General features: G+C 42.4%; 1 protein-coding gene across 1 annotated transcript in view; it reads right to left on the bottom strand.

Moving 5' to 3' along the window:
* LOC140728698 (coiled-coil domain-containing protein 152) overlaps positions 1 to 16,658 on the bottom strand; it is an 84,495-nt gene that overhangs the window by 41,228 nt on the left and 26,609 nt on the right. The window contains exon 2 of the mRNA XM_073047662.1: positions 8,490 to 8,595. Within this exon, the coding sequence (XP_072903763.1) occupies positions 8,490 to 8,595 (106 nt within the window). The remainder of the gene's footprint in view (positions 1 to 8,489; positions 8,596 to 16,658) is intronic.

Genomic DNA, 16,658 nt, shown 5'->3' with positions numbered 1-16,658 from the left:
TTATCCTTGTGTCTGAGTCTACCAAGCAAGTGGTGATGCTGGAACTGACAGTCCCATGGGAAGATCGCTTGGAAGAGGCCTTTGAAAGGAAGCTCTCCAAGTATGCAGGACTGGTCAGCAACTGTCAGCAGGCTGGATGGAGAGCAAGGTATCTCCCAGTGGAAGTTGGATGTAGCGGATTCGCAGCCCATTCCTTAGCCAGAGCCTTCAGCAATTTGGGCATCGAGGGAAAGAGGAAGAGGAGAGCCATCCACAGTACCACCGATGCGGCAAAGAGGACCTCAAGATGGCTGTGGCTCAAAAGAGGGGAGCCATGGAGTCATAAGTAGCTAGCCATCTGGACACAAGCTGGGGTCTGATCAGCCCCAGCTGGGTCACCTGGAGGAGGGTGTATGACGTTGAAAGACCCAAAACACCCGATGATTCCAGGAACATCACTGAAGATGGTTCCAGAGGCATCAGTAGATGTATGTACACAGAAATGAACAAAGACATGACTAACTCTAATCAGTCCATGTCTATCCAAATATTCATAAATCCGGTCCCTAAGAATACCTTCCAATAACTTTCCCATTATTGACATCAGGCTATTTTTAGAGGCTTCCTAAAAAGTGGAACAACATTAGCTATGCTCCAATCCTCCAGTATCTTGATGACACTATGAATGATTTCAATATCTCTGCTAGGGCCTGCACTTGCCTCTCACAGGGTCCAAGGGAACACATTTCAGGCCCTGGGGATTTATTTACCTTAATTTGCCTCACGATAGCAAAACCTCCAGTCGCCAGTCCTGTCTCATTCCCAAATAAGAAATCAAGTATCGAAGACACTCTCGTTGAGACTTCTACATAGTGATAAACTTTCCTGAACACATTTAACAAATTTAGTCCTTTTACAGTATGTGAGTCCCAACTAATAGTAGAAACTTAAAATCATCTGCTATAACAATCTTATATTTCTTGCAACAGTCTATGACCTCTCTACAGATTTGTTCCTCTAAATGCCGTGGACTGTTGGGTGGTCTATAATACAGATCCCCTCATGTTGTCTTACCTTTCTTATTCCTCATTTCTACCCATAAAGCCTCACTAGCTGAGTTGTCCAATCTGCCCTTACGGAAAACTGCTGTGACATTTTCCCTGATTAGTAATGCCAGCCCTCCTACTCTGTCACTCCTAAAGCAACTGAACCATGGAATATTGAACTTCCAGTTCTGCCCCTCCTACAACCAAGTCTCACTAATGGCTACAAGATCATGACTCCATTGTGTTGATCGATGACCTGAGTTCATCTTCCTTTCATACAATATTTCTTGCATTGAAATATACACAGCTCAGAATATTAGTTACATCATGCTCAACCTTTTGACTCATTACTTTGTCTGAGGTTTTAACAACTTCTGTCTCCACAATCTCTCTAGTATTTGTTCTGGCACTCTGGTTCCCATCCCCCCTGTAATTCTAGTTTAGCACCCTCTCATCCCCATGCAGCACTAGCCAACCTTCCTGCTAGGGTTTAAGTCCCCCTCCAGCTCAGACTCAAACCATCTCTTCTATACAGGTCCCACCTTCCCTGGAAGAGAGCCTAATGATCCAAACATCTACTACCTCATTCCTACACAAACTCTTTAGCCACATGTTAAACTGTATGATTTTCCTATTTCTGGCCTCACTAGCACATAGCACAGGTAGCAATTCTGAGATTATAACCTGGTTCTAACATCCTGAACTTACTTTAGAAATTCATCATTCTTTCTACCTACGCTATTGGTACCTGCATAGACCGTGGCCTTTGGATGCTCACCTTTTCACTTAAGAACACTGAGGATTTGATCCAAGATTTTCCAGACCCTGGCATCTGGGAAACAACACACCATCTGAGAATCACATTTCAGGAACAGTGATATATTTATTCTTCTTTGAATCAGCCAAAGTTCAAAGTAAATGTATTATCAAAGAACCTATATGTCACCATATACAACCCAGAGGTTTATTTTTGAGGGCATTCACAGTAAATACAAACAATCACAATAGAATCAATGAAAGACAAGTCAGACAAACACCAGTGTGCAAAAAACAAATTCTGCAAATGCAAAAAGATAATAATAATAATAATAATAATAATAATAATAATAATAATAATAATAATAATAAATGAGCAATAAATATCGAGAACATGTGGTAAAGAGTCCTTGAAAGTGAGTCATACGAAGAACATTTGATAGCTCTGGGTCTGTACTCACTGGAATTCAGAAGGATGAGGTGGGATCTCATTAAAACTGTTTGAATGTTGAAAGGCCTAGACAGAGTAGATGTGGAAAGGATGATTCCCATGGTGGGAGAGTCTAGGACAAGAGGGCACAGCCTCAGGATAGAGGGGTGCCGTTTCAAAGCAGAGATGTGGAGAAATTTCTTTAGACAAAGGGTGGTGAATTTGTGGCATTTGGAATTTGTTCCCACATGCAGCTGTGGAGGCCAGGTCATTGGGTGTATTTAAGGCAGAGATTGATAGGTTCTTGATTGGACATGGCATCAAAGGTTACGGGGAGAAGGTTGAGAACTGGGGTTGAGGAGAAGATTTTTAAAAAAAGGATCAGCCATGATTGAATGGCAGAGCAGATTCGATGGGCCAGATGGCCTAATTCTGCTCATATGTCTTTTGATCTTATAGTCTAAATCACACACAAAATTCAGGAGGAACTCAGCAGGTCAAGCAGCATCTATGGAGAGGAATTAACAGTGGGCATTTTAGGCTGGGACCCTTCATCATAGATGTTGCTTGACCTGCTGAGCTCCTCCAACATTTCATGTGTGTATCGTTCAATGTAATGACATGGACTGAGGTGGAATGAGAATTTGTTGAAAAGCTGGGAACAGTTGAAGAAGTCATAGTCATAGAACACTACAGCAGAGAAGCATGCCCTTTTGTCTATCTAGTCCATACCTAACTATTATTCTGCCTGGTGCCATTAACCTGCACCCCTCCCATCCACGTACCTATCAGACTTCTCTTATACGCTGAAATCAAACTCACATCCGTCATTTCTGCTGGCAGCTTCTACACTCTCATCACTCTGAGTGAAAATCCACCTCATGTTCCCCTTAAACATTTCACCTTTCACCCTTAATCCATGACACCACAGTAGCAGAGTGATTAGCGCAACACTATTACAACTTGGTTTGTACGTTACCCCCATGAACTACATGCTCTGGTTTCCTCCCACATTCCAAAGCAGTGCATGTTATAGTGTTAACAGTATTAATGAATATAGTATTAATGGTGGTGTGGAGGATCAGAGAGATCTTGGGGTCCGAGTCCATAGGACACTCAAATCTGCTGCGTAGGTTGACTTTGTGGTTAAGAAGGCACACAGTGCATTGGCCTTCATTAACCGTGGGATTGAGTTTAAGAGCTGAGAGGTAATATTACAGCTATATAGGACCCTGGTCAGACCCCACTTGGAGTACTGTGCTCAATTCTGGTCAGCTCACTATAGGAAGGACATGGAAACCATAGAAAGGGTGCAGAGGAGATTTACAAGGATTTGCCTGGATTGGGGAGCATGCCTTATGAAAACAGGTTGAGTGAACTTGGCCTTTTCTCCTTGGAGCAATGCAGGATGAGAGGTGACCTGATAGAGGTGTATAAGATGATGGGAGGAATTGATTGTGTGGATAGTCAGAAGCTTTTTCCCAGTGCTGAAACAGCTAACATGACAGGGCACAGTTTTAAGGTGCTTGGAAGTAGGTACAGAGGAAATGTCAGGGGTAAGTTTTTTTATTCAGAGAGTGGTGGGTGCGTGGAATAGGCTGCTGGTAGAGGAGGATACAAGAGGGTCTTTTAAGAGACTCCTGGTCAGGTATATGGAGTTTAGAAAAATAGAAGGCTATGGGTAATCCTAGGTAATTTCTAAAGTAAGTACATGTTCAGCATTGTATTGTGGGCGGAAAGGCCTGTATTATGCTGTAGGTTTTCTACGTTTCTATGTTAATAGGTAAATTGGTCATTGGCAATTGTTCTGTTTTATGCTAGGATTGAATAGGTGACTGCTGCTAATTGAGCTGGAAAGGTTTGTTTTGTGCTTTATTTCCAAATGAAGTCAACTCTCTGTCCCCCTGCTATTATTCATTCCTTTTGTTTTCAGCATGCATCACCTGCACCCACCACACCCATCTATCTGCAACTATAAAAAATGTTAATGTCTAATTTTTCTGGCTTTGTCTGAAGATCGATGACTGGAAATATTAACTTTGATTCTCTAAATTACCATATGACCTGATGAATAACATCAGCATTCCCTGTTCTGGCAAGGAATTTCCAAGCTTTTCTTTCTTCAAATGTTGATAATTCATGATTTATTTCTGTAACAGTCAGCGTTTCAGGCCAAAACCCTGCATCTGGTGTGAGGGTGGAGAGGGAAGATGTTCAATATAAAGAGGTGAAATCGAGTGGAGAGACAGTACTGAGGCAGCACATTTATGGCTTTTCATTTTACAGTATTTTCCTTGGATAGGTAAGTGTAGGAAGGTTCACACCTGTGAACAGAACATGCCTTAGCTAGCCATGAACTACCCTAAAAAAAAACCTGTAAGAAAACAAGATGTTTCAAGTTTAGCATTTTCTAATCAGGAACAGATTGCACACCCCCTCAAGTACAGGCCTCAAAGCAAGTGACAAGCATTGGCTCAGATCATTGGGGTTAAGTGCAGCTTATAGTTTTACTGTTCAGTCTGATTAAAGCTGCCAGTTCACCACTCTGCTGTCATTTTCTTTTCCTCTTTACTCTTCTGGTAATTTTTTTTTAATGGTTTGAAGATGAAGACTGACTGCTTGCAGGTAATTACACAAAATATACATTTCAAAAACTGCCTATACTATGAAATAGTTAGAAATAAAACTAGTGTGTTATGCTTGAACAAGGGAGACTACACGGGATGAAGGAGGAGTTGGCATGTGGATTGGGAACACAGTTGAGGAACAGTGGAATACTTTCAGAGATTTTTCACAGTGCTCAACAGAAGTATATTCCAGTCAAAAGTAAGGACAGTAAGTGTGGGGAGAGCTAGCCTTGGATAACTAAGGAAATAAAAGATAGTATCAAATTAAAAGCTCATGTGTACAAAGTCATGAAGGGTAGTGGGAGACTGGAGGATTGGGAAAACTTTAAAAAGCAACAAAGAACAACTAAACAAGAAATAAGGAAAGGAAAGATAAAGCATGAAAGTAAATTAGCACAAAATATAAAAAAAACAGATAGCAAAAGTCTTTATAAATATATAAAGCGGAAGAGGATGGCTGAAGTCAACCTAGGTCCCTTGGAAGATGAGAAAGGGAAATTGATATTGGGTGATAAGGAAATGGCTGAGGCATTGAACAACTATTTTGTGTCAGCCTTCACGGTGGAGAATATGTCAAAGAATGATGTTATGGACGAAATGGGAGGTGAGGACCTCGATAAAATCTCTGTCACTAAAGAGATAGTAATGAGCGAACTAGAGATCCTGAAGGTAGAAAAGTCCCCTGGTCCTGACGGGATGCATCCCAGTGTGCTGAGGGAATTGGCGGAGGTTATAGTAGATGCGTTGGTAATCATTTGTCAAAACTCTCTAGACTTTGGGCAGGTCCCAGCGGCTTGGAAGACAGCAAATGTCATGCCACTTTTTTAAAAAGTATGTAGGCAAAAGACGGGCAACTATAGGCCAGTTAGCTTAACATCTGTAGTCAGGAAAAAGCTTGAAGCTGTCATTAAGGAAGAAACAGTGAAACATTTAGAAAGGAGTGGTTCCATTAGACAGACACAGCATGGATTCAGAAAGGGTAGGTCCTGTTTGACAAACTTACTGGAGTTCTTTGAGAACATAATGAGTGCAGTGGATAGAGGAACAGGTGCACGAATAGCAAATACCAGAGGGCATATGTACAAAGTTAAGGGAGGGAAGTTTAGGGGAGACATCAGGGGTAAGTTTTTTACACAGAGAGTTGTGGGTGCCTGGAATGACTTGCCAGGGATGGTGGTGGAGGCTAAAACATCAGTGGTATTTAAGAGCCTCTTCGACAGGCACATAGATGAAAGGAAAATAGAGGGTTACGGGGTGGTGTGGGTTTAGTACTTTTTTTTAAGGATATATGGGTTGGCACAACATCGTGGGCCGAGGGGCCTGTACTGTGCTGTAGTATTCTAGTGTTTAGTGTCTAGTATACTTGGATTTCCAGGAGGCGTTCGATAAGGTGCCGCAAAAGAGACTTATAAATAAGATACGGATGCATGGAGTCAGAGGAAGTGTATTGGAATGGATAGTAGATTGGTTAAACAATAGAAGGCAGAGAGTTGGTATAAATGGGTGTTTCTCTGGTTGGCAGTCAGTGGTGAGTGGGGTGCCGCAGGGATTGGTACTGGGCCCGCAGCTGTTTACAATTTACATTGATGATTTGGAAGAGGGGACTGAGTATAGAGTAGCAAAATTTGCTGATGACACTAAACTGAGTGGAAAAGCAAACTGTACAGAGGATGTGGAGAGTCTGCAGAGGGATATAGATAGGTTAAGTGAGTGGGCCAAGGTCTGGCAGATGGAATACAACGTTGGTAAATGCAAGATCATCCACTTTGGAAGGAATAATAGAAGAGAAGATTATTATTTAAATGCTGAAAGATTGCAGCATGCTGTTGTGCAGAGAGACTTGGGAGTGCTTGTTCATAAATCGCAAAAAGTTGGCATGCAGGTACAACACGTTATTTAGAAGGCAAACGGAATGTTGGCTTTCATTGCTAGAGGGATTGAATTCAAGAGCAGGGAGGTCATGCTGCAACTATACAAGGTACTAGTGAAGCCGCACTGGAGTACTGTGTGCAGTTCTGGTCTCCATACTTGAGGAAGGATATACTGGCTTTGGAGGCAGTGCAGAAGAGGTTCACCAGGTTGATTCCAGGAATTAAGGGGTTAACCTATATGGAGAGATTGAGTCGCGTGGGACTATACTCTCTGGAGTTCAGAAGAATGAGAGGGGATCTTATAGAAACATACAGGGATTCAGGGGAGAAGGTTTAGGACAGAGATGAGGAGAGAGTGGCAAATCTCAGGGAAATAGTTGAGGCTTCTTCACTAAATATATTTAAGATACAGTTAGATAGATTTTTACATAGTAAGGGAATTAAGGGTTATGGGAAAAGGCAGGTAAATGGAGCTGAGTTTATGGACAGATCATCCATGATCTTATTGAATGGTGGGGCAGGCTCGATGGGCCAGATGCCCTACTCCTGCTCCTATTTCTTATGTTCTTATGTACTAAAGTTTGAAAATACACTCAGTTTAATCCTTCTACTCTTTTCTCTTTAGTGTAATCATCTACCTTCCTCAAAAACATTTGACTCACCTCTAAGATGCAGCCCTACTTGGCGCGCTGGCCTTCAGTAGTTGGGGCATTGAGTTCAAGAGCCACAGGATAATGTTGCAGCTCTATAAAACCCTAGGTAGACCACAATTGGAATACTGAATTCATTTCTGGTCACCTCGTTATAGAAAGGATGTGGAAGCTTTAGAGAGGCTGCAGAGAAGATTTACCAGATGCTGCCTGGATTAGACAGCATGTCTTAAAAGAATAAGTTCAGCGAATGAGAGCTTTCCTCTTAGGAGTTAAAGAGAATGAGGTGACAATAGAAGTGCACAAAATGGTAAGAGGCCTGGATAGGATGGACAGCCAGAGATTTTATCCCAGTGCAGAAGTGGACAGTACCAGAGGACTTCCATATAAAATGCTAGGAGAAAAGTATAGGGAGGATGTTAGAGGTAAGTTTTTTTCACACAGAGTAGTGAGTGCATGGCACACTCTGCTATGGGTGATGGTAGAGGCAGAGTTTTTAGGAATATTTAGGAGTCTCTTAGATAGGCATATGGATGATAGAAAAATGGAGGGCTGTAAAGGTAGGGAAAGGTTAGATTGATCTTATAATAGGTGAAAAGGTCAGTACAACATTGTGAGCTGAAGACCCAGTTTGTGCTGTAACAAGCTCCTTTCCTTCCACCTACCCAACTACTAACACACACACACACACACACACACACACACACACACACACACACACACACACACACACACACACACACACACACACACACACACACACACACACACACACACACACACACACACACACACACACACACACACACACACACACACACACACACACACACACACTCCTCCAATCCCAGGATAGCCCTCCAAGCCTTCAACTGACTCGAGGATTTTATTACAGATTGATTATTTGTGTTTTTCCATTCTGAGCTTAAAAAATATCTTTCTAAATTTGTGACAAGCTGTCTTTCACATGCATTCAATATGTGAGATGCCCAGGACTTACCTTAACTCATGGATTTTGTAAATGTTACAAAGAAAATTATGTAGTTGCACCTACACAGAAACCAGAGGGAAAATTAAAGTAAAGGTTACCAAAAAAAATGAAGCATTTCCATCAGTCAGCCTTCAGTTACCTTCTTTCAAAGAGTTCTCCTTGGCCTGTGTCAGTTTCACCAAACGGTTTGCTTCCTCCAGTTGGATTTCAAGGAGACAATTTCTCCCCTGAATTTCAGCTATTTTCTGAAGCAATGAAAAGAAACATTTCAATATAACAGCAGCATTAAATTTTACATCTTAATTAAGAATAATTGCAGTCGCAATTTCATTAGGTACAGGAGTGGTCTTCTACTACTGTACCCCAACCACTTCAAGGTTCAACATGTGTGTTCAGAGACGCTCTTCTGCACACCCGTGTTGTGACCATAAGCCACAGCAGCAGAACTCGGCCACTCAGCCTAGCAAGTCTACTCTGGCATTTGATGATGGCCGATCCATTTTCCTCTTAACCTCATTCTTATGCTTTCTCCCTGTAACCTTTCATGCCCTGACTTATCAAGAATCTATCAACCTCTGTCTTAAATACACCCAATGACTTGACCTCCACTGCCAGATTCAACAAAATACAGATTCAACGCGCTCTGGCTAAATAAATTCCACCACATCTCCATTTTAAATGGACACCCTCTATTCTGAGGTTGTGCCCCCTGGTTCTAGACTCTCCCACTATGGGAAACAACCTGCCCACATCTACTCTATCCAGATCTTTCACTATTCGAGAGGTGTCAATGAGATCCCCCTCATTCTTCTAAATTCCAGTGAGTACAGGCCCAGAGTCATCTAACGTTCCTCATATAATAAGCCTTTCCCTTCTGGAATCATTCTCATGAACCTCCTCTGAACCCTCTCAAATGTCAGCACATCCCTTCTCAGAAAAGGGGCCCAAAACTGCTTCAAATGAGGCCTCACCAGTGCTTTATAAAGCCTCAACATTACATCCTTGCTTTTATATTCTAGTCCTCTTGAAATGAATGTTACCATCACATTTGCCATCCTCACCACCAACTCAATCTACAAATTAACGTTTAGGGAATCGTGCACAAGGACTCCTGAGTCTCTTTGAATCTCGGATTCTTGAATTTTCTCCTGATTTAGAACATAGTTGACCCTTCTGTGCCTTCTACCAAAGTGAATGACCATACAGTTACCAACATTGTATTCCAACAGCCACTTCTTTGCCCATTCTCCTAATCTATCTAAGTCCTTCTACAGCTTCCCCAACACTGCATGACCTTCACCTATTTTCATAGCATCTCCAGACTTGGCCACAAAGCCTTTAATTCCATCATCCAAATCAGTGACATACAACGTAAAAGGAAGCAGTCCCAACACCAACCCCTGTGGAACACACCATTCACTATCAGCCAACCAGAAAAATCTTCCTTTATTCCCACTCTTTGCCTCCTGCCAATCAGCCACTGCTTTATCCATGCTAAAATATTTCCTGTAACACCAAATATTTCTCGTAACCTGTTAAGCAGCTTCATGTGTGGCACATTGTTAAAGACCTGAAAATCCAAGTACACAACAATCATCAATTCTCCTTTGTCTATCTTGCTTGTTATTTCCTCAAAGAATTCCAGCAGATCTGTCAGACAAGGTTTTGCTTTCTCTTTAGCCTATTTTATCATGTGCCTCCAGGTATTTCAAAACGTCTTACCTAACAATGGACTCCAATATCTTCCCAACTACTGAAGTCAGGCTAACTGGCCTATAATTTCCTTTCTTCTGCCTCCTTCCATTCTTGAAGAGTGGAGTGACATTTGCAATTTTCCAATCCTCCAGAGCCATGTCAGAAACAAGAGATTATTGAAAGATCATTACTAATACCTCCACAATCTCTTTGGTCATCTCTATCAGAACCCTGGTGTGTATACCATCTGGTCCAGATTACTTACCTACCTTTAGAACTTTCAGCTTCCCAAGCACCTTCTCCCTGTCAATAGCAACTGCACTCACTTTTGCCCCGACACTTCTGAACTTCTAGCATACTGCTAGGAACTTTCACAGTGAAGACTGACGTAAAATACTTATTCAGTTCATTCGCCATTTCCTTGTCCCCAATACTAACTCTTTAGCATCATTTTCCAATGGTCCAATATTTACTCTTGACTCTCTTTTACTCTTTATATATCTGAAAAACGTTTGGTATCCTTTTTTGATATTATTGGTTAGTTTCCTTTCACATTTCATCTTTTCCCTCCTTATGGCTTCTTTAGTTGCCTTCTGTTGGTATTTAAATGCTTCCAAATCCTCTAACTTCCCATTAATTTTTGCTCTATTATATCCCCTCTCTTTGGCTTTTATGTTGGCTTTGCCTTCTCTTGTCAGCCATATTTGTGTTATCCTGCCTTCAGAATACTTCTTCCTTGGGATGTATCCATCCTGCACCTTCCAAATTGCTCTCAAAAACTCCAGCCAATACTGCTCTACTGTCGTCCCTGCTACTGTCCGCTTCCAATCAACATTGGCCAGCTTCTCTCTCATGCCTCTGTAATTCCCTTTACTGCACAGTAGTACTGAAACGTTTAACTTTAGAAAACATAGAAAACATACAGCACAATACAGGCCCTTTGGCCCACAAAATTGTGGCAAACATGTCCTTCACATAGCTTCTCCCTCACAAATTGCAGGCTAAATTCAACCATATTATGATCACTGTTTCCTAAGGATTCCTTTACCTTAAGCTCCCTAATCAAATCTAATTCATTAAGCAACACTTAATCCAGAATAACTGCTATGCTACACACAAAAAATGCCGGAGGAACTCAGCAGGCCTGGCAGCATCTATGGAAACGAGTACAGTCGACACTTAGAGCTGAGACCCTTCAGCAGGACTGAAGAAAAAAAGATGAGGAGTGAATTAGAAGGTGGAGGAGGGCCGGAAAAAACACAAGGTGAAACTGGGAGGGGGAGGGGTGAAGTGAAGAGCTGGGAAGTTGATTGGGTAGAAGCACCAGAGAGAGTCGATGGACAGGCAAGGAGATAAGGTGACAGAGGGGTGAAAGGGATGGGTAGAGGACTCAACCACAAGCTGCTCTAAAAAGCCATCTTGTGGCAACACTGCCTAAACTTTCCCTTACCTCAAAGCCTAATCAAGTTGATTCTTTGCACAACACTTAATCCAAAATATCTGATCCCCTGCTGAGCTCAGCCACAAGCTGCTCTAAAAGCCATCTCATAGGCATTGTACAAACTCTTGACATCCACCAGCAACCTGATCGTCCCATCTACCTGCATATTGAAATCTCCTGTAATGATCATAACATTTCCCTTTTGCCATGTATTTTCTATCTCCCCTTGTAATTTGTAGCCCACATCTTAGCTACTGTTCAGAGGCCTGTATATAACTTCTTTTTACCTTTGCAGTTCCTTAACTCTACCCACAACAATTCTGCATTTTCTGATCCTATATCACCTCCTTCTGAAGTCTGATTCCAATTTTTTACCAAGAGAGGTATGCCACTCATAAGACCATAAGATATAGGAGCAGAATTAGGCCCTTTGGTGCATCAAGTCTTCTCTACCATTTCATCATGGCTAATCCATTTCCCTCTCAGTCCCAATCTCCAGCCTTCTCCCTGTGTCCCTTCATGCTTTGACTAATCAAGAACCTTTGCCATAAATATACCCATTGACTTGGCCTCTACAGCCATATGTGGCAATCAATTCCACAGAGTCACCATGCTCTGTCTAAAGAAATTCTGCCTCACCTCTGTTCAAAAGACATCAAATCAGATCAAATCAAGTTTGATTATCATTCAAACCAAACTTAGACACAGCTAAATGAGACAGCATTCCTCTGGGGCCAAGGTGAAATGCATTCAAAACAGCAAGCAAACATTCAAAAATAGTGGGTAACACAATTCAAGATATTGGGCAAAGAAGCAAATTCATTCTAAAAAAAAATCATAAATAGTCCAAGATCCTGAGTGACAATGTCCAGCAATCAACAGTAGAGTCTCTCAGCATTGTTATGATGCATGCATTCCAGCCTGTCATTCCACCACTCGAACATGGAAGGGCAGCACTGACAGGTGAGGCAAGGCCCCAGCCGAGCTCAACCCCATGTAGCGCTTCCACATCTCTCACCGGGTCTGCAGCAATAGGCAAGCCGGATGCTACAGCTGAGGCTACACAGCTCCCATGTTGACTGTCCCTCCACGAGACAAGAGTTAACAGCCCTATCGTAACTTACATTATCACTGTCCAAAACAGTCTTGTAATTGCAAGTGAAATGTCCAAGATAGACTCCCATGGTTATACTGCACCAACTCTGACATTTCCGAGTAGTGGGCAGCAACACTGTTTGCAGCCAGCTCAGCTTTTCCGACCCAAACCAGCTCCTCCAACACTCCAACCAGCTACTCTGATATCCCGACTGGCTCCTCCGATATCACGACAAGCTACACTGATACCCTGATGGCTGCTCCGACATCCTGACAGCTGCCGCAATATCCCAATGGGTTCCTTCGATATCCCGACGACTGCCCCAATATCCCAATGGATTTCTCCGATATTTCAATGGGTTCCTCCGATATCCCGACGGCTGCTCCGATATCGCCATGGGTTCCTCCGATTATCACGATGGGCTGCTCCAATATCCTGTCTAGCTCATTTGATATCCTGACTGGCTCCTTCTATATCCCAACTGGCTCCTCCAACACCTCAACAGACCCCTTCAACATCTTGACCGGCTCGGCCACCAGCACCAGTCCACCTACTCCAATCAATGAGCAGCTCACTGATGGAGTAGCCCTGCAGTACCCGGTGTTCTTAGAGTAGAATTATCGTTGGATCGTAAAAAACAATTTTACAAAGATGTATATACTTTTGGTTGTCCCCTTACAGGCTGCTCAGTTTGCACACGCACCATCTTACTGGAAGTCTCCACATCCATGTCGATAGATCAAGGCCTTTCAACATTTGATAGGCTTCAAAAAGACCCCCTCCCTCATTCTTTACAATTCCAGTGAGTACAAGCCCAGTGCAATCAAATGTTACTCATCTAATAAGCCTTTCAATCTTAGAATCATTTTCATGGACCTCCTTTGAACCCTCTCCAGTTTCAGCGCATCCTTTCTTAGATAACAGGTCCAAACCTGCTCACAATATTCCAATATTTAAAGTCTCAACATGACATCCTTGCTTTTATATTCTAGACCTCTTGAAATAAAAGCTAACATTGCATTTGCCTTCCTCACCAACTGAGCCTGCAAACTAACCTTTAGGGAATCCTGCATGAGGACTCCCAGGTCCCTTTGCACCTCAGATTTTTAAATTTTCTTTCCACTTAGAAATTAGTCTATCCTTTTATTTCTTCCACCGGTGCATGACCATATGTTTCCTGACATTGTATTCCATCCGCCACATCTTTGCCCATTCTCTTAATCTGTCCAAGTTCTTCTGTAACCTTTCTGCTCCCTCAACACTACCTGCCCCTCCACTCATTTTCATATTGTCCACAAACTTGGTCACAAAACCATCAGATCAGTTATCCAAATCATTGACATATAACGTAAAAAGAAGCAGTCGCAACACAGAACCCTGTGGAACACCAGCAGTCAATCAGTAAAGACTCCCTTTATTCCCACTCTTTGCCTCCTGCCAATCAGTCAATGCTCTATCCTTGCTAGTATCTCTCATGTAATACCATGGGCTCTTAATCTGTTAAACAGCCTCATGTGTGGTAACTTGTCAAAGGCCATCTAAAAATCCAAGTACACAACATCTACCATTTTCCTTTGTCTCTCCTGCTTTGTTAGTTCTTCTAAGAATTCCAACAGACTTTTCAGGCAAGAATTTCCCTTAAGGAAACCATGCTAAAGTTAACCTATTTTATCATGTGCCTCCAAGTACCCCAAAACCATGTCCTTAACAATCGACTCCAACACCTTCCCGACTACTGAGGTCAGACTAACTGGTCTATAATTTCCTTTCTACCTCGATCCCTTCTTGAAGCGTGGAGTGGCACTTCCCACTAATTTTTGCTCTATTATAAACCCTCTCTTTAGCTTTTATATTGGCTTTGATTTCTCTTGTCAGCCACAGTAGCATCATCCTGCCTTTAGAATATTTCTTCTTCTTTAGGATGTATCTTTCCTGCGCCTAATGAATTGCTCCAGAAACTGCACCCAGCCATTGCTGCTCTGTCATCATCCCTGGTAATGTTCCCTTCCAATCAGTTTTGGCTAGCTCACTTCTCATGGCTCTGTAATTCCCTTTACTCCATTGTAAAACAAATACATCTGACTTTATAACAAATAAACTGTTCTCGGGCTTCCAGCCAGGTACAGGTACCAATTTTAATCGATGTTTCAATAACAAGCTCAGCCATCATCATGGATGATGCCTGGGCATGTTTAGTCCGATGGTATTTATAGCCCCATCGTCCATCCCACCTGATTGGTTAGTCCTCATCCAATCAGGTTTCTGTTGTCCATCTTTTTTACAATTCTCTTTTGACATGCATTTTCCATTTCCCAGTGTAATTTGTAGATCATATCTTTGCTATTCTTTGGACGTCTCTATATAACTCCCATTAGGATCTTTTTATCCTTGCTGTTTCTTAGCTCTACCAACAAAAATTCTACTTTCCAGTCCTATGTCACCTGTTGCTAATGATTTGATTTCATTTTTTTTACCAACAGAGCCACTCCACACCTTCTGCCTACCTACTTGTTCTTTTGATACAATGTGTATCCTTGGATGTTAAGCTTCCAGCTATAATCTTCTTTCAGCCACAATTCAGTGATGCCAACAATATCATACATGCTAATCTGTAATTTTGCTACAAGTTTATCTCCCTTATTCAATATATTGCATGCATTCAATATACCTTCAGTCCTGTATTCATCACCCTTTTCAATTTTCTCCCGCTATTACAATGCAACTTGTCCCAGTGACTGCAGTTTTGCCCTATCATCAGTCTCTCCTCTCTTGCAGTCGCACTGCACACTGCCTCTGCTTGTAAACTATTTATCCCATCCTCAGTCCTATCACTCCAGTTCCCATCCCCCTGCCAAATTAGTTTAAACCCTCCTGAACAGCTCCAGCTAATCTCCAGCTGTCTCTCTTGTACAGATCATACCTTCCCAGAAGAGATACCAATGATAAAGAAACCTGAACCCCCTGCCCCCTGCACCAAATCATCCTATTCTTACCCTCACTGGCACAAGGCACAGTCAGCAATTCAGAGATTACTACTGTGCAGGTCCTGCTTTTCAGCTTTCTACCCAGCTCTCTAAATTCTCTCTTCAGGACCTCTTCCATTTTCCTACCAATATCATTAGTGCTAATATGTACCAAGACTTCTGGCTGCTCACCCCTCCACCTTTAGAATGCTGTGGATTCAATCTGAGATGTCCTGACCTGGCACCTGGGAGGCAACATACCATCCTGGTGTCTCTATCACGTCCACAGAATCTCGTGTCAATTCCTCTAACTGTTGAATCCATTATCACTACTGTAGTCCTCTTCTTCCTACTTCATTTCTGAGCCACAGTGCCAAACTGAGTGCCAATAACCCAGCTGGCTTCCCTTAGTCGGTTGTTCTGCACCCCACCCCACCCCCACAACAGTATCTAAAGGTATACTTATTATTGAGGGGAACAGCCATAGTGGTACTCTGCACTAGCCGCTCATTTCCCTTCTTTCTCCTGACAGACACCCAGTTACCTGCCTCCTGCAACCTTGAGGTGACTTCCTTCCTGTGGATCCTATTTACCACTTACTTATTTTCCTGTATGAGTCAAAGGTCATCAGCTGCAGCTCCAGTTTCTCAATATGTTCTCTGATGAGCCACAGCTCAGTGCACTCGGTACAGTTGTGGTTATCCAGGAGGTTAGAGGTCTCCCAGAATTCCCACATCTCACGTAAAGAACACAACACAGCCCCTGGAGCCATTTTCAGTACTTTAGCTATGTATTAACAGATAAAGAATGAAGAAGAAGAAACTTACCAGATATGTAACTCACCCACGCCTGTATTCACAGAAGCCTAATGAGCCAAAGCCTCCCCATTCTAACACTGGTGCACTCCAACAATGGCCGCTCCACTTATACCTACCTTATTTTTATTTCTCCTTGCTAATGAATTGCTATTTGATTGGACTGCCGTAAAACACCAAAACTCCACAAATGCTCCTTTTTAAAATCTTACTCAAGAACCTGTGAGTTTCCTCCTCTCTTGCACCCAGAAAAACCATACCACATGGCTATGTGAGCTATTGTCACCCTCATGTCAGC

This window comes from Hemitrygon akajei, chromosome 6 (genome assembly GCF_048418815.1).
Source record: "Hemitrygon akajei chromosome 6, sHemAka1.3, whole genome shotgun sequence".
Classification (NCBI taxonomy): Eukaryota; Metazoa; Chordata; class Chondrichthyes; order Myliobatiformes; family Dasyatidae; genus Hemitrygon; species Hemitrygon akajei.
The sequence above is the reverse complement of the archived record's forward strand: the minus strand, read 5'-3'. Positions and strand labels throughout refer to the sequence as shown.